Raw genomic sequence first — 21278 nt, 5'->3', positions numbered from 1 at the left:
CGACCCTCATGGTCCACTCACTGTCCAGTATGAGGAGTCTTGCTGTGTCTCTCTGGTGGGGAGGGGGTGGGGGTGGGTGGAGCTTGATGCTCTCTCTAGCCCTTGCAAACTGGATGGCATGTCTGCCTGGAGCAGAAGCTCTGCTGTTTGCCTCGTGTCTGCAGGACTTGCCACCTCTGCCAGCTTCTTCAGCACCAGGTCATGTCACCGTCTGTAGCGACCTTGCTGGTCCTAAGACATCGCTTTGACGGTCAGGCATTCCTGTTCAGCTCTTGCTACCTCTGCCACCAACATGGCTCTTCCATCTTCGTTGGATGCCTTTGACAAGAACAAGGGAGTCTTGCCTCTCGTAGGGCCTGCTTGAGCCTCTGTGTCAACTTCTTCCTGGGCTTTCCACTTCCTTCCCATTATTATTGGGGTGCCTGCTGCTCTCACCAGCTGGTCAGAAGATTCCCTCAGCTCCATCTCCAACCAAACCTTCTCTGGCTTGTATCCCAAGCTGATGGATTGCAGCGGTGGTTGTAGCATGTTCCTGTCAAAGAGGCCTATGTCTGACAGACATCTTAGCAGTCCCATCCGCTTTCTGATGAATGGGTTTGCCAGCTGGTCCGTCTTTCTTACCACTGAGGAGGGGATTTTGCTCATTTTCAGAGGCCACATCACCTGCTGGTACAGTATGGAATGATCACCATACCTTGTACTTTCCAGGGAGCTGGCTGATCCTGGTCAGGCCATCTGCCTGTCAGAACGTTTTGATCTGCAGATTTGTCCCAGACTTGGAAGCAATGGGATGTCCTCACCTGTGACCAAGATGGTGTAGTCTGACTCCGTCTTGATAGACAGACTGTGTGATGTGGAGGGTTTGGTCTTCATTCTTGCCCAGCCCACCAGCATATGTAACATTTTTTTTTTTTTTTTGTCATTTCCATGATGCTGAATTAGCAACATGTTTGAATGGAGATGTTGGAAGATCAGACAAATGAGCTCCTGAATTAATCCTTCAGAATTTACCAGAGAAATATTCCAATTTATTATAATTTACCAGTGTTGATGTGTCCAGACTTTAAAAACTCTGATGTGGTATAAAAGTTCAAATTTACCTTGGACCATGTTGCTGCTGTAGTTCAATGACCAAATGCTCCATGCTGTTAATAGAAATAAATAAAGTTTTTTTGGATAAATCCCATCAGACCGCTGGTTCATGAGTAAAACCAGTGATTTGGTTAAAATGTAGAGCTGATTACTGACCCATAATCCCACAAACTGGAAAACATCTGGATGTTTTTGGTACATTACAACTTAAATTAAACAGTTTTTTTCATCAATGTACAGATGAAATAATAAACTAATATTTTAGCTGTGTGTGCCGCACCTGTGCTTGAGGTATTTCAGGTTTCGTTCCTCTTCTTCCAGAGCAGATCTGTAGAGTTAAACATGAAGCCGGAATAAATCTCACAGTTACTGGATTCATTTGGGACATATTCACAGAAGTCAGATAAACCAGAGAAAAACCTGTATGAATCCTCGAGAATTTACCAGAGAAATATTGTACTGAATCGTACATGTGCTGATGTCTCCAGGACTAAAGGGTCATGATAACACAATGACACATAAAACCACCTAAATTCAGGTTTCCCATCTTTCTGTATGTCTGTTCCTTGAGATGAAAGTTGCCCCAGTCTGGCTTACTGATCTCACACGCATTACCTGTGACTGTAAATCAGAATTTGTGGGGCCACTGATGCACTCAGTACTGTATGAACTCCAGTTTCCTTCTTTCAGTTCTGAATTTTCTCACTAACCTAACTCATTAACTTTAGGGAAGATAAGACATGTAATCATCTAAGTGTGAAAGGATAAAATTCCTAGTCCAGATGCGTTCATTACTTCTTGTTTCAGAAACATTTAAAAGAAAACACCCCTATATCACCTCACATGAACTGGTGCATACAGCTGGTGTACTTGGTACCGGGTTCAGCAGCTGTGTGTGGACAAGGTATCGGGTTCAGCAGTAGCAGGGTTTAAAGCTGAAATCAGATTATTTTTCTTACCTGCTGTCGTGCTGCATTTGCTGATGGATTTCCATCTTTTCAATTCTACTGAGAAACAACAGAGAGAAAAAGCCAGTGTGAATAAATTAAACCAGACCTCAATTATGATGAGTAAAACCAGTGTTCCTGTTACCATGTAGAATTTCTAGGGATGTAGGGTTAGGGTTAGGACTTCTAGGAAGCTGATGTCTGAACTCTGTCAGGTTAGCTGTCTTCACTCTAATACTCTAATTTTCCAGCTATTTATTTACAAGAATTGTTTCATATCAGCAGTTAGAACCTCTAGCAGAATAGTATTGAGAATAGAATAGAATAGAATGCCCTTTATTACCATGGTAGAGAATGTGCAGCATTACTGGAGAGCTTCTCCTTTCCAGTGGAAAAACATTTAGTTAGGACCAGTACAATCTAAGTAACTGAAAAAAGTCAAATCAGACATTTACCTTGTACCATGATGCTGACGTGGTTGATCGTTTTCCATCTGGTTGATTCTGTTGGCAGAAACAAAAGTAATGACGTCCATAATCCCACAAACCAGAGAGAAAAAGATGGAATTTTGTTTTTGTTGTCACATGTCTGCTCTGGTCATTTTTGGAAGCTACTTCCTGTTTTTGGTAAATACACTGAACTTATCATACAGATAAACACTAAACACAAATGTTTAAACCATTTTAGAAGAAATATTGACTTATATAAAAAAGTGATATCCCTGCTGAAATCTGCACTGTAGCCTTGTTTTAATGGCCTCACCCAACACACCTTTATTAATTAATTTAAATTAAACATATCAAATATTTATTCACTGATATCTTTTTACAAGGCTTCTTGACTCTTATGTCCTGTGTAGAATCATTTGTGACTTTTCTCAATTAGATTTGTGATTTTATCTTTACACTTCAGCGGACAGACAGACAGATGTGCAACATGTACACATCAACAGAGCAGGAGAGAACAAGTAAGAAGTATCAGCTGTAGGTGTATGTACAGTTAAATAAGGATGTGCATAATCAAAAACACTGTGCAAACCAAACTAGAATAATAATAATAAAAGACCAATACTTTTTTTTTTGATTAAATGGTTTTATTTTTTAATTCATTCACTATTAAAAGTTATTTTATCTAGATTTTTAGACAGATCTAGCCTCAGCTGGGAGGGCCTTTCTTTGTGGAGTTTGCATGTTCTCCCGGTGAATGGACTTGGACTTATATAGCGCTTTTCCAGTCAGTTTGACCACTCAAAGCGCTTTACATTACTTATCACATTCACCCATTCACACACACATTCACACCCTGATAGGCACATCGGCAGGCAACGTGGGGTTAAGTGTCTTGCCCAAGGACACTTCGGCATATAGTCAGTGAAAGCCTGGAATCAATCTGCCTACCTTCCGGTTGAAAGACAACTGCTCTTACTCCTGAGCTACAGCCGCCCCATAAGCTGTGGGTTCTCTTCCTCCCACCGTCCAAACACATGATGTCAGGTTAACTGGTCGCTCTAAATTCTACTTAGGAGTGTGTGTAAGTGGTTGTTTGTCTCTCTGTGTTGGCCCTGTGATGGACTGGTTACCTGTCCAGGTGTACCTGCCTCTCACTTGCTCAATGCTGGGTAAGGCTACAGCTGCCGCACTACCCTTCATTGGACAAGGCGATGTAGATGATGGATAAATGGACCATTAAAAATTAAACCTTTAAAGACAGTGTTGATCATATAACACTAACAACTTCTTGGATTAAAAAAAAAAAACACAACACACTATGACTCAATATTTCAAATAATGATAAAAACTCAGATAATTCATTTTTAAGAGGATTTTTTTTTTCTTTGTGAGTATATAGCGGTTGTTTAGTGAAAATCTGGAGACTATCTGGTGACACTATCTGGTGATCACCTGGTGACTACCTGGTGACCTTCCTTGTTACTACCTGGTAAGTATCTCGTGACCACCTGGTGTCTATTTGGTGACCACCTGGTGACTCCCTATTGAATACCTGGTGAGTATCTGATGACTACCTAATGACTATCTGGTGATTACTATCTAGTGACTACCTGGTGAGTATCTAGTGACCATTTGGTGACTGAGCCACTGGGGGCAGCAGTGGCTCAGGCAGTAGAGCAGGTTGTCCAATGTCGCCCACTCCTGCAGTCAACTGTCGTTGTGTCCTTGGGCAAGACACTTAACCCTCCTTGCCTCCAGTGTTGGCATCACTGGTGAATGAATGTGGATGAATGTTCTGTGATAGTCGGAGAGGGCGACTCTGTCAGCCTGCCCCAGGGCAGCTACATACATAGCTTACCATCACCTGTCACGTACCAGGAGATTGGACTCATAAATAATCAGAAACCCAGGGATAAGTGATGGAGTTTTATTTAACAAAATGAACTTAATAGAAATGAACTCAGGAAACTGGCGGAGATCAGAAAGTCCAAAGGTATGAAGGCTGCAGCAGGCGCTTCTGCGTTTCTCCATCAGAGAAGTAACAGAGTCCGTGATCTAGAGACAGTATCCTGTGAACAATCCAGAGGTCGGTAAACCATATAATCTGATAATTAACCAAGGCAGAATTACCAGTAAGGGAGCAGGCAGAGGCAGAAGTCCAGGTACAGAAATACAGGGTCGACGGCGGACAGGCAGGCAGACAAGGCTGAGTAACACTAAGGGAGCGGGCAGCGGCGAATATCCAGGTAACGAAATACAGAGTCGGCAACGGGCAGGCAGACAGACAAGGCTGAGTTAACAGGGAGCGGGCAGAGACGAAAAGTCCAGGTGCGAGAAAAAAGAGTCTGCAACGGGCAGGCAGACAGACAGGTAATACTGGGAAACAGACTGGGAACAGAGGCTGGATACGTGCAGGGTGAAACCGAGACGATCTGGCCCTGAAGGGATGTCACAGACCTGTATAAGTAGTGCTTGCGACAGGTGGAGCGCATCAGTCCTAATCATGCTGAAAACTGGAGATGCGTTCGGGAACGGCTGGGAAAAACTGACCCCTATCAGCGGAGACGTGACATCACCAGGTATGAGTGAGGAGTGGATGAATAATGGATAGACAATGTAAAGCGCTTTGGGTGCCTTGAAAAGCGCTATATCAAATCTAATCCATTATTATTATTATTATTAATCTAGTAACAACCTAGTGACTATGTGGTGACTACTTGGTGACTATCTGGGGATTATCTGGTGACCACCTGGTGACTACTTGATGACTACCTGGTGAGTATCTGATGACTACTTGATGACTATCTAGTGACTATCTGGGTATTGTCTGATGACTATCTGGTTGCTACCTGGTTACTATCAAGTGACTATCTGAGTACTATCTTGTGACTACTCGTGACTACCTGATGACTCTCTGGTGACCAACTGGTGACTATGGTGAGTATATAGTTGTTATTTAGTGAATATCTGGTGACTCTCTGTTGACCACCTGGTGACTACCTGGTGACTATTTGGTGACTCTGTGGTGATAATCTGGTGACCACCTGGTGACTACCTGGTGAGTATCTGTTGACTACTTTATGACTGTCTAGTGACTATCTGGTTATTGTCTGATGACAATCTGGTTACTACTTGGTTACTATCAAGTGATTATCTTGGTACTATCTAAAGACTACCTGTGACTACATGGTGACTCTTTGTTGACCACCTGGTGACTACCTGGTGACTATTTGGTGACTCTGTGGTGATTACCTGGTGACCTTCCTTGTTACTACCTGGTGATTATCTAGTAACCACCTGTTGAATACCTGTTGAATACCTGGTGAGTATCTGATGACTACTTGACTCTCTGTTGACCACCTGGTGACTTTTTGGTTACTATCTGGTGACTATCTGATGACAGTGTAGTGACCACCTAATGACCACGTGGTGATCACCTGGAGACTACCTGGTGACATTCTGGTTACTATCTAGTGACTACCCGATGACTATCATGTGACTTTTTGGTGATCACCTGGTGACTAACAGATGAAGACCTGGTGATTATCTAGTGACTATCTAGGTACTATCTGGTGACTACCTGGTGACTCTTTGTTGACCACCTGGTGATGACCTCGTGACTATCTGGTGACCACCTGGTGACTTTTTGGTTACTATCTGGTGACTATCTGATGACAGTCTAGTGACCACCTAATGACCACGTGGTGATCACCTGGAGACTACCTGGTGACATTCTGGTTACTATCTAGTGACTACCCGGTGACTATCATGTGACTTTTTGGTGATCACCTGGTGACTACCTGCTAACAACCTGGTTACTACCTGGTGACTATCTGGTGACCACCTGGTAACTAACAGATGAAGACCTGGTGATTATCTAGTGACTATCTGGGTACTATCTGGTGACTACCTGGTGACTCTTTGTTGACCACCTGGTGATGACCTCGTGACTATCTGGTGACCACCTGGTGAGTATGGTGACTATCTAGTGACTATCTGGTGACAACCTGGAGACTATGTGGTGACTACCTGGTGACTGTCTGGGTACTGTCTGGTGATTACTTGTGACTACCTGGTTACTCTGATAACCTGATGACTATGGTGAGTATATAGTGGTTATTTGGTGAATATCTGGTGACTACCTGGTGACTATCTCGTGACTACATGGGGCCTCATTCATCAAACTGTGCATAGCAAAGCAAACTACAGGTGGCATCTGTAGCGCAAAAACGAAATGCAGTTATGCATTTTAACTTTCAGATTTATAAAAGCATACAAAAGCACGTCCCTTGCCTGTTTCCGTTCATAAATCAGAATCAACTCTAAAGCAGGCACACGTGATGGAGCGCCTTGATCCGCCCACATGGTGGCTATAAATGGTCAGGTGGATGCCTATGATTCATATTCATCACATCATTTGCATGATGGCTCGAGAGCGAAAAAGAGGAAAGAAGTGGAATTTTTCACGGTGTGAGACTGAGATTCTGATGGACTATGTTGACAAATGTAAAAAAATGTTTAATTGGTGGGCACGGGATGGGCATTTCTTGTGTCAGAAAGGCTTAATAGTAGCAGCAGGTGGCAGATGCTGTCATCACACTGTGAGAAGACAAGACCCACAAGAGGCATCAGAATATGTGGCTGATATCTCAGTTGGTAGGGCATCCATTTCCCATGCAGGAGACCAAAGTTCGAATCCCACAGTGGTGAATCTCTTTCTGCTAAATGATAGTGATGATGCCGGTAATTTAGTAATTTGTTTTGATTTATAAAACAAATATGTACAGATACATCTGAGATTTGTACCAGTTTATTCAGTGTTAAATAATATTTCTTTGTAGTTGATGGGTGGGCGGTGCAGAGGGACACAATCACTGCTATTAACGAGGCGGCCAAGGAGTTAAGGGAACTAAAGTACGTCTTGACAGAAACTGGGACAACAATTAAAATTGCATTGTGTAAGAATGAATAGAAAAGGAAATACACCTCTTGTGTATTCCATTAGTGTTGCATCACTTCTAGACCTCCAGTCTCCAGTCTGCGTCCCGCTCTGCTAGAATTAAGGACCAAAGCTTACTTTCGCACTGACTGCTACATGCTGGCAGCAGACTGCCCACCTTATTTAGCTGGATGGATTTTATAACATGGAAGTTTTGTTTCACAATGACAGAACATATTTTAGTAGTTGAGGTTCCTATTTAATATCATCTCCCTTTTTCTTTTAAATCCCTGAGCATGTGCTCTTAGGAGAATTAATATCAAATGTGCCACTTTATTAATTTCTTCAAACACCTTTAATATCTAACATGCTATGTGAAAGGTAATAGTGGATTGTGCACAAATGTCTCATATTCACAGCATTTCCTTGATTTTAATCTGTGCCATTGGTGTCGCAGTTCCCCGTTTTCCCATATTTTGTGCATATGCCTGAATCAGAGTTGGTGTGGAGGTAGGAACATTTACCCATAAAGTTTGGTTTTCATAAATCCCAAAAGTTGACTATATTTGACATACGCCTGTTTTTGTTCTTATCCAAGCTTGATAAATGAGGCCCCTGGTGACTATCTCGTGACCACCTCATGACTATCTTCTGACTATCAAGCCACCACCTGGGGCCGGTTGGTCAAAAAATTTAATCTGGATAAAAGCTATCTGGATTTCGTAATCCATTTTTTCTGGACGGTGGATCACGTAATCCGGCTCACTTTTATCCCGTTTGCTCAAAGCAAAATAGGATTGGATCACCTTGATCCAAAATCCTGTTTTTCATGATCATGTAATCCGGATTTCCAGCATGTAGATCAGTGTTCGCTGCCGGCCATGTGAAGAACAACAGGTAGAAGAGACGGTTTGCATGCTTTGCAAGTGGAACCAGCGGGAGCATGTAACAGGCGGAATAGCCCTCTCTGTGACAATGTTAATTGTTCCGGACCAACCTCTGTAATTCTGTCTGACGGACGGGCGGAATGTATAGTAAAGGATGCTAAGAAATCGTTAGAAATTTCATTTTTTAGTGTTTGTTATTGGATCTGTTTGGTCGTTTATTTCGTGGGGATATGTTAATGTCATGTTTTTATTTTTACATTGTGCTTTTTTCTGTTTTATTTTACTACGCTGAAAGACTTACTAAGAGTCTGTCCCTATGTTAACAACTTTATCACTGTAACGGTTAAGTCAGATGTAAAATACAAATATAAGCATATTTACTGAATAAAGAGTTCTATTTTTTGATCAGCTGTCAGGTTGTACCGCAGTTTCTTTCTGAAATCTGCCTGGTAATCCGGCCCTCTGTTGGGATCAGCATAATCCTGTTTTTTTGGATCAAAGTTATCCGGATTCTACTCAAAAGTTTTAAACAACCTAAACTGAGGGTTTTCCCGGATAACAACCCGGATTGGATTACGTGATCCAAGTGGATTTCGGAATCCGGAATGCATTTTCAAGATTTGATCCTATCCGATAACCGGAATCCGCTAGGTTTACATTTGAACAACTGGCCCCTGGTGACTATCTGGGTATTTTCTAATGGTATTTTCTAATCTGTTGACCACCTGGTGATTATATAGTGACTATCTGGTGACCACCTGGTGACTACATGGTGACTATCTGGTGACCACCTGTACTACACGATGACTACCTGTTGAGCATCTGGTGACTACTTGATGACCACCCAGTTACTACCTGGTGACCACCTTGTGACAACCTGGTAACTAACTCGTGACTACCTGGTGACTATCCAGAGGAAGTCTTGGCTAGTTTTGCACCCAGGGCGAACCACCCATCAGCGCCCCCACACCCAACCAACCACAACTAACCAATGCCCCCCAACCCAACCACAAACCCCGCCAATGTACAAGCACAAGGATATTTTTTATGTTATTTTCTTATTAATATTATTTATTTATTATTAAATACAAAAGTTAACAAGAATAGATGAAATGGTAAGATAGATCAACGAAAGTATGTATATGTGTATATAAACACCAATGTAAATTGCACAAATCCTTCATCACACAAATACAAATGAATAAAATAAATAAAAAATAGTAATAATAATTAACATAATCTGAATTCAGTGTTGAAACTGTAGCAGATTTTTCACCCTGGGTCTTTCACCCTGTTTAATTTCCTGTTGGAAATTAAAACAGAATCTTGGATCATAATAAATAACTGCTGTGCCCAGTTAAACTGTAAAACTAAGAATGTTAAAACATATTATTCATAGACCAGAAATCTGATAATGTAGCACAAAAATGTGTGGATCAAGTTATTGTAGTGGAAATATTTTCTTTTTTTTTTTTCTTAATCGGTCCAGTCATCTTCATTCTGCTGGACACTACGTATTTATTTTTTACTGTATTAGCTGTAAGTCTTAATGCAGGTTTCGGCACATAGTTTAATCCTCTGTGTTGGAGCCATGTTACATCATATCACCCCTTGTTAAATAAATAAAAATAGTAAATAATGCTAAGTCAGAGGAAGAAGAAGTGAAAGCCAGAAGAGAACATTTAAAAGTTGTAATAAAAAAACTAGATGTGACAACAATACCTATGAATGTAATATTAAAATGTTTTTGTTATAAATATTTTGCAAGAAAGTGGAAGTGAATACTGGTTGAAGGATAAATTGTGCCTGGGCCCTCCAGAGCCCCGAGAACTGCCCTGTCCTTATATAATGGATTTAGGTGAGTTTACATTTCAGCTCTGGCTTCAAAGATTAATTCAACTATTTAATAAAAATTCAATAGTATATTTTTTTTTAAAAAAAAAGGAAAAAACAACAACTTTAAATTTAACATTTGTTTTCCAAAAAAATCCCCTTGCTGGTTTCAGACATTTAAACTGTTGTTTTTTTCTTATAAAGATAAATGATGGTTTGTTTAAGTTTGACAGATTAAAGTTGTTTCCAGCTGTTGTGTGCTTACCTGCAGCCGAGTCGGTGTTGTCTCCGCTGTAGTTGTTCTCTCCTGCTCATCCAGACTGAAAGTGATCCCAATACTGTTCACACTATGATAAACTGGGCTGGCTTCCAGCTAGCCCAGCCTCCACACTACATAAATACACTCCAACAGTTGAATCTCAGTTCAGTCTTCCTCGTGTGATCCAGCTGAGCCGGTTTCAACCATGTCTGATTCATACATTATAGCAATAGACTTTGGTACTGCTTACAGTGGATATGCCTTCAGTATGACGAGCAGCGAAGAAGAAACTGAGCCCCGTCTAAAGTTCTGGGGTGAAGAGGTTGGACTGGAGACCCCAAAAGCTCCTTCCTGCATTCTGTTTGATGAAAATGAGGAATTTCTTAGCTTTGGTTATGAAGCTAAAGAAGCTTATGTTAGAAAACATGGTGAGGAGGCTAGAAAGAAGCTCTTCTTCGACTGCTTCAAGATGGAACTCTACGGAAAAGTAAGTTTATTACAGCATTCTACTTTTATCTTTTGTTTTAAATTAGATTCTAGATTAGGATCTAGAAAAAATGTGTTTATTTATTACTCCATCTCTATGAATCATCTATAAATTTCACTAAGTGCAGGAAGATGAGGCAGGAGGCAGACCGGTGCAGTTAAAGGCTTTAATAACAAAAAAACTAAAGTACAAAACAAAGACTCTGAAGGCAAAACTGTGCATGGCATGGACTAAATCTAACAGAAACATATAGAAGAAAGAGACAGCAATGAACTGGCAAGGTGAACTGAAACCAATGGACTTAAATGCACAGAAGGACAAACTAGGCCAAAGCTGGGTGAGTGGAGGGGGCCTGGAGAGGGGACCAGAGTTCAGGAGGGCGGCCGGGAGGCCACACAGACAGCAGGCTTGGCCCTAGAGGGCAGCCGGGAGGCTGCAACAACAGCAGGCTTGGCTCTAGAAGCGGCCCAGACTTGGCTCTGGAGGGTGACCTGGAGGCCACGCAAACAGGAGCTTGATCTCTAGATGGCAGCCCAGAGACCACACCAGCAGCACCTGAATCTCTGGTGAGTCCACCAGAATTTACTCAAACACAGGTCCTGGCGTTAAAGGTGGATGAGGTGTGATATCCTTGGAGGCAGGAACCACAGGAGACGGAGGAGTTGCGACATCCTTGGAGGCAGAAACCACAGTAAAAGGAGGAGCATCCCGACCCCCTCTAGAGCAGGAGCTAGAAACAGAGGAGGAGCGTCTCGACCTGGGACCCCCTCTGAGACATGGACTCGAACTGGATGAGGAGGAACCCCGTCGGAATCATGAACATGAGCAGGATGAGGAGCATCCCATCCTGGGACCCCCTCAGGAGACAGCATGGACCTGGGCACCAACGTCGGGGGCTGAAACACTGGAGAAGGCCTGGGCACCAGTGTTGGACACTGCAGAGCTAGGGGTGACACTGGGGATGTGGACCATGGAGTTATTAGCAACACTGGAGGAGTGAGGCATGGAGCTGGCAGCGACATTGCGAGGCAGGGTTGTCTGGATCACCTCCTTCTGGCAGCCACCACGTTCCGTGCAGACCCATTAGGCATGGGTTTGCCAGGAGGTGTCCAGATTGCTAGACTGTACCCCCGGAACGGCGACCTCTCAGGAGAATCCTCTGTCAATGAGGTCTGCCACTCTAGACAACTCACCAGTTCCGCCAAGTATGTGTGTGACCAGTTCTTCTTACGGAAATCATTATTCCATGGGTCATTTCCCTGTAGCCATTTCACCAGTACCATTGAGGTGATTTAGGGAGGGCCTGCTGGGTCCGTGTCTGGCCAGTTCATTCTGTCTGGAGCTGTGGACGTGAGGACCCAAGTGCAGGCAGACAGGGCAGGAGGCAGACTGGTGCAGTTAAAGGCTTTAATAACAAAGAAACTAACTTACAAAACAAAAAGACTCTGGAGGTAAAACTGTGGCATGGCATAAATTAAATCTAACAGAAACATACAGAGGCAAGAGAAAGCAATGAACTGGCAAGGAGGAACTGAAACCAGTTGACTTAAATACACAGAGGAACTAACTAGACAGGTGAAATGAATGAACAATCAGACCAGGTGAACTAACGAGCAGAAACCAAGAGCAACACAGACCTGAACATGACCCTAAATACCAAAAACATGAACCAAAAACATGAAAAAACCCAGAACATAAAAGTAAACCAAGGAACAAAGGCATGAATCATGACAAGTTTCTTCTACTATTCATGTTCAGTCACCTAAAAATGTTTAAATGCTTTAAAACACAGATGAAATAATTATCAATAATCTGCAGAAAATCAGCAGAGATTTGACCATCAAAGCTGCCAATGGGAAGTCAATGAAGGCCCTGAAGGTGTTTGCAGCAGCTCTGGGGTTCTTGAAGGATGATGCACTGAAAACCATCAGCAGCAACGCTTCAGGGAAGAAGTTTGTGGCCTCGGACTTCACCTGGGTGCTGACTGTACCTGCTATCTGGGATCCTTCAGCCAAGCAGTTCATGAGAAAAGCTGCAACCGAGGTACAAAAACATCCAGAGTTGAGTACAGGGTTTTCATATCAGATCAGGAGTAACAGGAAGTGTTTGATTCTGCTTACAGGCAGGTATTGTGACTACAGGAAATGAAGACAAACTGGTGATTGCACTGGAACCAGAAGCAGCTTCAGTCTGGTGCAAGAAGCTTCCAGCTGATGGGTTCCTAGCTGAAAACCAGGGAGGAGACAGAATAGAGGAGTCTCCAGGAGCGCAGTACATAGTTGTGGATTGTGGAGGTAAAGTATGCTTAAAGAAAGTCTATAGACCAGATAACTTCCAGGTGCACTAAGAAAAAGTTATATCCTGGTTTACATGACTGGATGTTTTATTCTTCAGAAGATATGACATGTGGTGTTTGTTAGAAGCCAGCTGTTAATGCTACAGGCTGGTGTGGCGATTAGCACTGATGCCTTGCAGCTACAAGCTTCCTGCTTCCATCCTCTGAAGCCTTTCTGTGTGGAGTTGTATGTTCTCCTCAAAAGTGCAAGACTTTTTGTACAGATACGCCGGCTTCCTCCCAAAGTTAAAAACATGTATGTGAGGTTAAATGTTAACTCTGAATTCTTCCTAGGAGTGATTGTTAGTGGTTGTGACCCCCTAACAACAAACCGGGCAGGAGGAAGGAATCTGGAGGAGGGCACAAAACTGGACGTGGACTGTTGTGGAATTTTATTTATCAAAGGTCACACATTAAGTGAGAATCAAACAAAGTATTTTTTATTAAGAGCTGATCAGGCAATGAGAGTCCCACAGTCAAAGAGGTTTGACTGCACGAGTCTGAACAGATGCATTTGGGTTTGGTTTATAAAGGCCAGCATGAGCTGATCACATCAAGGTAAATCATTAGTCCTCTGTTTCAAAGGAATGTTACAAGAAGATTGGAAGGGGAGGTAAATGAAGCTCACTCAATTCTTATCTGGGTACAAGTCATCCTCCTTCCTCAGTAAAACACAAGACAAGGTTTTGTAACAATACAAAGTGCAGACATGTGTATAAAATTTTCAATTACAGGACATAGGTTTGACCCAGGACACATGAAAAGTGGGAGAGACTTCTAAGCAGGCGAAGGCCACTGGGTTCAACAATTTGAAAATCAGGATAGTGCTAATGAAACGGAGGGCCAACTTGGGGTTTTTGACTCAAAAGAGGAAGATCCTTGGTAGATAGCCGCACCCTCTGCCCTATCTGATATGCCGTTGCGGAGATTAGCAGATTGAGAGTACACTGCAGATGTCTTCAACAGGGCATTGTAAGCTTGTTGCCAAACTCTTTGACATCTTACTGCAACTGCATGGGCAGAGGGGACCATGGATGTTTTCTCTATAGCAAAGTAACAGTACGTCTGAAACTAGGTGATCTGGAATGAAGAGGAGATTCTTGGGACAGTCGTCAGGAACTGGATGTTGCTGGTGGGCTTCTTTGATCTCCCTCTCCAATCCAAATCTAGTGACCCCCATCTGCACAAGTGGGGTAGGATGTAATCACCCCTACCTTCCATCAACCCTTCCTCTGCGATCTCCTGGAGTCTTGAGAGAGCATCTGGCTTAGTGTTCTTAGTCCCTGGTCTGTAAGATAGGGAAAAGTTAAACCTACTGCAGAACAAAGCCTGCCTGGCCTGTCTGGGGTTAAGCCTTTTACCTGATCTCAGGTGCTTGAGATTCTTATGATCCATCCACACAATGAAAAGGTCCTTAGCTTCTTCCAGCCAGTGCCTCTGCTCCTCAAGCAACAGTTTAACTGCTAGGAGCTCACAATCGCCAACCTCATAATTTATTTCAGTTGCTGAGAGGCTTCTAGAAAAGGAAGCACAGGGATGAGTCTTGCCATCAGAAAACCTTTGGCTTAGTATACCATCTACTCCTAAGTCGGAGGCATCCACTTCAACAATGAACTGGGATCGAGGGATCCGGTGAGTGGAGGACAGGTGCAGAGGTAAACAGATCCTTTAAGTCATAGAAGGCTCAATCTGCTACATTGTTCCAAACAAACCTGTTTTTCGAAGAACGGCTTGTGAAGGTGAGGCAATAGTAGACATTGATAGAAATATCAATAGAAATTGGCAAAACCCAGGAATGTCCGAAGCTGTTTGCAAGACTGAGGAACCAGACATTCTTTCACTGCTGCAACTTTGCTGGAGCCAATGGATTTCTTGTTTGGCGAGACAACATAATCCAGAAACGATATGGTCTCTCTATAAAATTCACACTTCTCTACTTTAACAGATATTTTTGCAGAAGATGGAGAATGGCTGCCTGGACATGTCTTTGGTGAGTGGGGAGGTCTTTAGAAAAGATCAAAATATAATCTAAATAAAAAAAATAAAAAAAAACACTCCTGGCATATCCATGAGAATGTCTCTTTAATCTCCTCATTGAGTCCTTGGTGAAAACGTCATATAATGCCTCATCATTCTAATGGCTTTTTGCAGAGAGAGTGTGGAAATCAATTATATATTCAGTGATTTGTCTTTTGCCTTGCTTTTAAGATAACAAACCCCGGGCTGTCTCCCCCTCTGGCAAAACAGGATCAAAGACTCTAATGAACTCTTTAGTGAAGTTTTGGTAGCTGTAACAGATCAGGGAGTCCCTCTGCCACTCTGCTGTCTCCCACAACTTGGCTTTACCGGAAAGCAATAAAATTATATAGGCGATCCTAGCCAGTTTAGTAGGAAAGAACAAGGGCGGCAGTTCGAAGTGTATTTCATATTGGGTAATGAATTGTCAACAATGACTCCTCAGGAGGAGTCAGGCGTGGTTCTTGGGTTTACGAGACATGGCAAGGAGAAGAGGATCCAGAAGGTTGGAAAGAAGGACCATCCTGTGAAGCTGTAGCTGTAGAGAGGTTTGCCAACATAGTCATCATCTCCTGCATGTTAGACTCCAATTTGTTTATGGATTTCTCTACATGCGAGTGCCACTCCTGTGTGGGCGACGGCTCCATGGTGGTCAGATTATACTGTAACAAGAAACTGTGAGGTTCTAGAAATTCAACCACACACAGGAGTAGTTTAAAAGGAAACAGGTTTATTGCAAAGGAGGATGATTGTGAGTTGAGGGCCTGATCTTGAGGGAAGAGGAGAGCTGAAAGAGAGTCCAGAATCAACTGATGAGGTCAAGAAACAGGCAAATGGTCAAAACACAGGCAGGCAGATGTGAGGTACTAACACAATTGATAGGCGAGGCTTGGTGCTCCAGAAACAAAGCGTGGGTCACTGTCCAGATATCAGAAGTGGCAAGAGAGGTCTGTCGTGGGCAAGGCAAGAAGAATAACCCAGGGATATGTACTAGTAAGCAACCATAGAAAAATGTAGAATGAACGCTGGACTTCAACTTGGCAAAAGGGCTGTTAGTAATCTGGCAGAGGAAAAGACTGGAGTGTTTTAGCAATGCTGTGAACAGGTGAAACCGTGTAGCAGTTAAGAAGACCCAGGTGGGCTGAATCAAACGACATGGCAGGGCAGTAACCATGACAGCCCGGCCTGGACTCTTCCATCTTATCTTACTTCAGGCCGATCTCTAAGCTTCTTTTCTAAAGTTTTGGAGAAAGTTGTGTATTCCCATCTGCAGTCTTTCCTAGAGAAAACCAATGTACTTAAACATTTTCAGTCCGGTTTTGAAACACTGCACAGTACCGTATATGCACTATTGATGGTTTTTAATGATATCCTTATGGCTACAGATTTGGATCACTGTGTGGCTTTGGTACTGTTGGACCTCCCAGCAGCCTTCGACACAGTGGACCATCAGATCCTTTTGTCTCACCTGGAGATCTGGGTGGGCATTCGGGATGGAACTTTACAATGGCTGAGATCTTATTTAACCAAGTGTACAGATTGGAGCCGCAGAGTCCTCTTCTGTTCCTCTGGTGTGTGGAGTTCTCAGGGCTCCATTCTTGGACCTCTTCTTTTTACTCTTTACTTGCTCCCTCTCAGTACAGTTCTTATAAGGCTTGGCATGTCCTTTACTTTTACGCTGACAACAGCCAGATCTATTTCCTCCTGGAAAAAACACATCTTTAACGAATCCATTACTTGATTGTATAGAGGAAATTAAGGTGGATGTCATTTATTTATTTATTTTCATTCTATTAACAAAAAGACTGAGGTGTTGCTATTTAGGCCCAGTGATGCCTCTGAGGGTCTGAATGACATAGGGTTCTCGACTGACTATCTAAAACCTGCAGAAATAAACCTTGGAATGTGATAAAATGGTAAGTCTAGTTTCTTTCAGCTAAGACACCTGTCTAAAGTTAAACCATTTCTTTCCCTGTATCATCTCCAGATTTTAATCCAAACTTTTATTTATGTAATTATTTTGTAATATTTCTGTAATTGGACCCAGACTGTGGAACCAGGTACCTTCACGTATTCAGGAGGTCTCTTCACTTGTTTTTATATCACTGCTTAAAACACTTTTTTTTTTTTTGGCTTTTAACACTAGTGGTTTTTGTGATTTTCTTTTTATATGTATTTTAACTTTTGTCTGATCAGTGTTTTTATACTTTTTACTCTTTATTCCCTTAATTCTGGTGGAAAATACTATGGTTAGCAGTGTTATTTTTATAGTGCTCTATAAATAAAGTGGAGATGGAGATTACCTGTCCAGGTGACCTGTGACCTGTCCAAGCGACCTGTGGCCTGTCCAGGCGAACTGTAACCTGTCCAGGCAATCTGTCCAAGTGTACCCTGCCTTGCACTGAGTAGCTGCTGGGAAACATGGTAGGCTGCTAGGCTCCAGCTTCCCATGACCCTGAATTTGAATAAGCGAGTATGGGTGATGGATGGAGTGCAAATCAAGTTCATTTAAGCTGACAAGTTTTCAGATCCAGAGATGAAAGACAGAGCTGATGGAGGAAGCAGGAAGCTGATCAATATTTGCGTTAGTTCAGTGACTGACCACTAAAGAATTCTAACTATTAGCCTGGTAAAGTGTTTTCCTTTGTGGCCATGCTCTTACTACTCAACTGTTATGACCTCTGTGTTGCAGGTGGAACCATCGACATTACTGTACATGAAGTCCTGGAAGGAGGAGCCCTGAAGGAGCTACACAAGGCCTCTGGAAACGACCAGGGTGGACAAACTGTAGACAGAAAATTCAGAGAATTCCTCAGAGAAGTATTCTGTGATGGTGTCTGGGATGAATATGAGAAAAAATTCCCTGGAGAAGTTCAGAAAATAATGTATGACTTCACCATGTTCAAAAGAAACGATGATGATGTAGAAATAGTCTGCACACTGAACCTGGGCTCGCTGGCTCAGAAAAAGAAGGACATAGAAAGGTTCTTTCACTCAGTCCAAGGTATATCCTGGAATGAAGGATCCATCAAAATCTCCAAACAGAAACTGAGATCATTCTTTGAGGAGAGTCTGTACAGGATCACTAAGAGTGTGCGAGAAATCTTACAGAAAGATTTCAACATTGAGTATATCCTGTTGGTGGGGGGCTATGCTGAGAGCCAGATCCTACGTCGTCACATTTCTGATGAGTTTATGGATGATTGTCAGGTTTTGTGTCCGTTTAGGCCTCAAGAAGCCATCCTGAAGGGAGCTGTTGATTTTGGGAGAAACAAAGCAGTGGTGGCGTCTCGGAAAAGTGGCTTCACTTATGGACTAGCTGTCCGTGAACCATTTGATAAGTCACAACACCGCACAGATAAGAAGGTAATGGATAAAGACGGTGACTGGTGTGATGATATTTTCAAGAAGCTGGTGGTCATTGATGAAGACATTGGTTGGAATGAATCTAGAGAATACAGTCTGTCTGCTGGAGGATCAGATAATAGGGAGACAATCTTTCAATTCTTTCACACAGAAAGAAAAAATCCAAATTATGTGGATGAGAGAGGAATTGAAAAAATCGGCTCTTTTGTGGTTAATTCTCCTGACATTACACGTGGGCTGAACCGTGAACTCAAACTAAAAATCAAGTTTGGCTTCACAGAAATGACGGCCACAGCCACCGACGTGGATTCAGGCTCAACAAAGACCATCGAACTGGATTTCATGACGAAGTCGTAAAGATGCTCTAGACCTCTAAAGTTCCTGAATCCACCAAACATCGCAGACAAATGAAGAAGATCAATGAAGGTTGTACCTGAATAAACAGATACATATACTGTAGGGACTTTAGGCATTTTAGGTGATTTTTGAAGTCAACTAGTCAGGCCTTTCAAAATCAATTAGCCTTGACTTCATCGTGATGTCATCAATAAGGAAATAAAAATATTTTATCTCCAAATGGAAATTGTAAAACGTATGAGATGTTATTTCTATATTATGTGTTCCATAAACAGGTGTTTTAACATTGTTCTGTATTTTACATTGTGTGGGCTCTAGTGTCTTTCATTGTCCAGCAGGTAGATGAGAAAGTGGGACAGGGAGACGTTTGGGATCGAACCTGGGTTGGGTGCATTAATATAGGGTAGTGCATGCTATGCTACATGAGCTAAACACCGCGCCCAGAAGAGAGTTCAGCTACAAAAAAACATAGTTATTTTCCTCGTCTTTCCGTCTGGTCTTTTTCCTCCTGAAGTAACATGTCTAACCATGCTGCTCTGGTCTGTTGCCTCCACTACTGGTGAAAACTCCAACAGAAGCAGCTGCTAAACTTTACGCTTCCACACAAAGGTTGGGAGGCAGACAAGGGCGATTACTCCTGGGTGAAACTGCAGCTAGCTTCAGGCTTAGCGACCTTCACTTTACTCAGTATCTAGCAGCAGCCAGCTTCAGGGCTAGCTCCCTTCACTTTCCTAAGCAGTGGTGAAGCAGACATGGGACTCTGCTGGAACTAGCAGAGCTGTGTGGTGTTTATTACTAAAGCTGGTAGCAAAACATTCACCACTAAACAGAAAGTTTCTCACTGCAACTTCCTCTGCTCTGACATCCCCTCCTCTCCCTACTGCTCTGACTCCTGAGCTGCATGTGTCTCTCTGTCCAGTTCGACCATAAAAGGGAGATGCTGTTCTTTGAACACAGCCCTGTAAACACCAGCATGTCTCTAAACCAGGAGACATTCTCCTCTAAACCATGAAATGTGCTATACAAATAAACTTGCCTTGCCTAAACAAAACGGTAACTTTCAAAAAAGGCTGTTGAATTTTTAAAAAAGCCATTAATTTTGTACACATTTTAGCTAATTAATTTGTCGATAAGTGGTGTTTATCCCTAACATTAATGATATGGTATTATCTGTTTTTTTTTTTGTTTTTTTTTTTCTTTGTCATGATCCAGTCGGCTGGAAAGTCCCAACACCTGACTGCTGCAGGTTTTGCCTGTAATTAGATTGTTTTTAGATAAATATCATGAACCTCTTCACCTTGTACAAGCTGAAATCTCCCAGTCTGAGGACAATGAGAACAGATGGAGTCAAACTGGGCGAGAAAGTCCATTTGGAACTAAAACTTTTAACTGGGGAACAGTTTCTATAGGTTTTCTGCATCTTTACTGAATGAATGTGGAGAATCTCAGAATAGCAGTAAAATCATTACTGGGACTTTCCTCCAAATGTACATGAATCGATAATTAAACTATTTTCTTTCTGTCATTATTACCTTTTATGTCCTTACCATGTGAATTTGATTTTACATTTTTGTAGCATTTTCTTTCTGAAGTGACTGTAACTGAAATACATTTAAATAAAACTGGACAACACTTTTTCAGCTGTTCCTCTCTTTTAGTTCCTCTTTCATATCTCTATGACGATAAGATGAAGCATTGTGTGAGATTCAATTTCTTCTGTTTTGATCACATTATTTACCTTCATCATGCATATATATGTATATATATATATATATATATATATATATATATATATATATATATATATACATATATAGGTTTAGGCCCTTGGACTGCCAACTCAGATGAGCTTCACTGAGCACATGAGCAAGGTCTTTAAACCCTCAGGGTGCAAATACATGGCCGCCCTCTGCTTCTAGTGTAACTAGCTTGGGATAGCAGCAGAGGAGCATTATTATTATGTTATTATTACACACAGCTCTGGGAAAGAAAAAAGACAATTTCAGTCATTTATTCTTAAATCATGTTTTTCTTTGGTTAAATTCTTTCTTACACAAACATCTGGTTGTGTTTTATAAGAAGAACAAAACTTCTGACTGATAGAGGGAAAGAAACTCATCAGGTTAACTTCAGACATGGTGGAAAACCCATAGTAGAGCGAAGGCGAGTTGAGTCTGATTGTAGTCTTGCTGAGGTGAAAGTTAGTTTCGACCGTTGGGAATAGTTTTCATGCCTGCGTGATCCAGGCACTCAGCACCCGCAGGGATTGGCTGAGACGGGTGTGGGCCGAGGCTCTGATCAGAAAAGAAAT

The 21278-nt window shown here is 42.2% G+C and overlaps 2 protein-coding genes across 10 annotated transcripts in view; one reads left to right on the top strand and one right to left on the bottom strand.

Annotated features, from left to right (window-relative positions):
- The window catches only part of LOC121650788 (putative uncharacterized protein DDB_G0271606), a 61392-nt gene extending 50891 nt beyond the window's left edge, over window positions 1–10501 (bottom strand). For 6 of the 9 annotated variants that reach the window (XM_042002524.1, XM_042002529.1, XM_042002530.1 and 3 more), the window contains exons 1-5: window positions 10413–10501; window positions 2495–2542; window positions 2052–2099; window positions 1373–1420; window positions 1101–1145 (exon numbers count right to left, since the gene is read on the bottom strand). In XM_042002524.1, coding sequence (XP_041858458.1) covers window positions 1101–1145; window positions 1373–1420; window positions 2052–2099; window positions 2495–2542; window positions 10413–10462 — 239 coding nt within the window. In that variant the 5' untranslated portion in view covers window positions 10463–10501. The remainder of the gene's footprint in view (window positions 1–1100; window positions 1146–1372; window positions 1421–2051; window positions 2100–2494; window positions 2543–10412) is intronic. The other 3 variants (XM_042002525.1, XM_042002527.1, XM_042002528.1) reach the window with 3 other exon arrangements.
- Window positions 10502–10588: 87 nt separating this feature from the next.
- LOC121650899 (heat shock 70 kDa protein 12A-like) lies at window positions 10589–20603 on the top strand. The gene is made up of 4 exons (XM_042002707.1): window positions 10589–10893; window positions 12712–12936; window positions 13016–13187; window positions 17937–20603. The coding sequence occupies exons 1-4, from the start codon at window positions 10612–10614 to the stop codon at window positions 18965–18967; spliced, it is 1710 nt and encodes a 569-aa protein (XP_041858641.1). The 5' UTR covers window positions 10589–10611; the 3' UTR covers window positions 18968–20603.
- Window positions 20604–21278: the final 675 nt, after the last annotated feature.

The sequence above is a fragment of the Melanotaenia boesemani genome, chromosome 12 (genome assembly GCF_017639745.1).
Source record: "Melanotaenia boesemani isolate fMelBoe1 chromosome 12, fMelBoe1.pri, whole genome shotgun sequence".
NCBI classification, from domain to species: Eukaryota; Metazoa; Chordata; class Actinopteri; order Atheriniformes; family Melanotaeniidae; genus Melanotaenia; species Melanotaenia boesemani.
The sequence above is the reverse complement of the archived record's forward strand: the minus strand, read 5'-3'. Positions and strand labels throughout refer to the sequence as shown.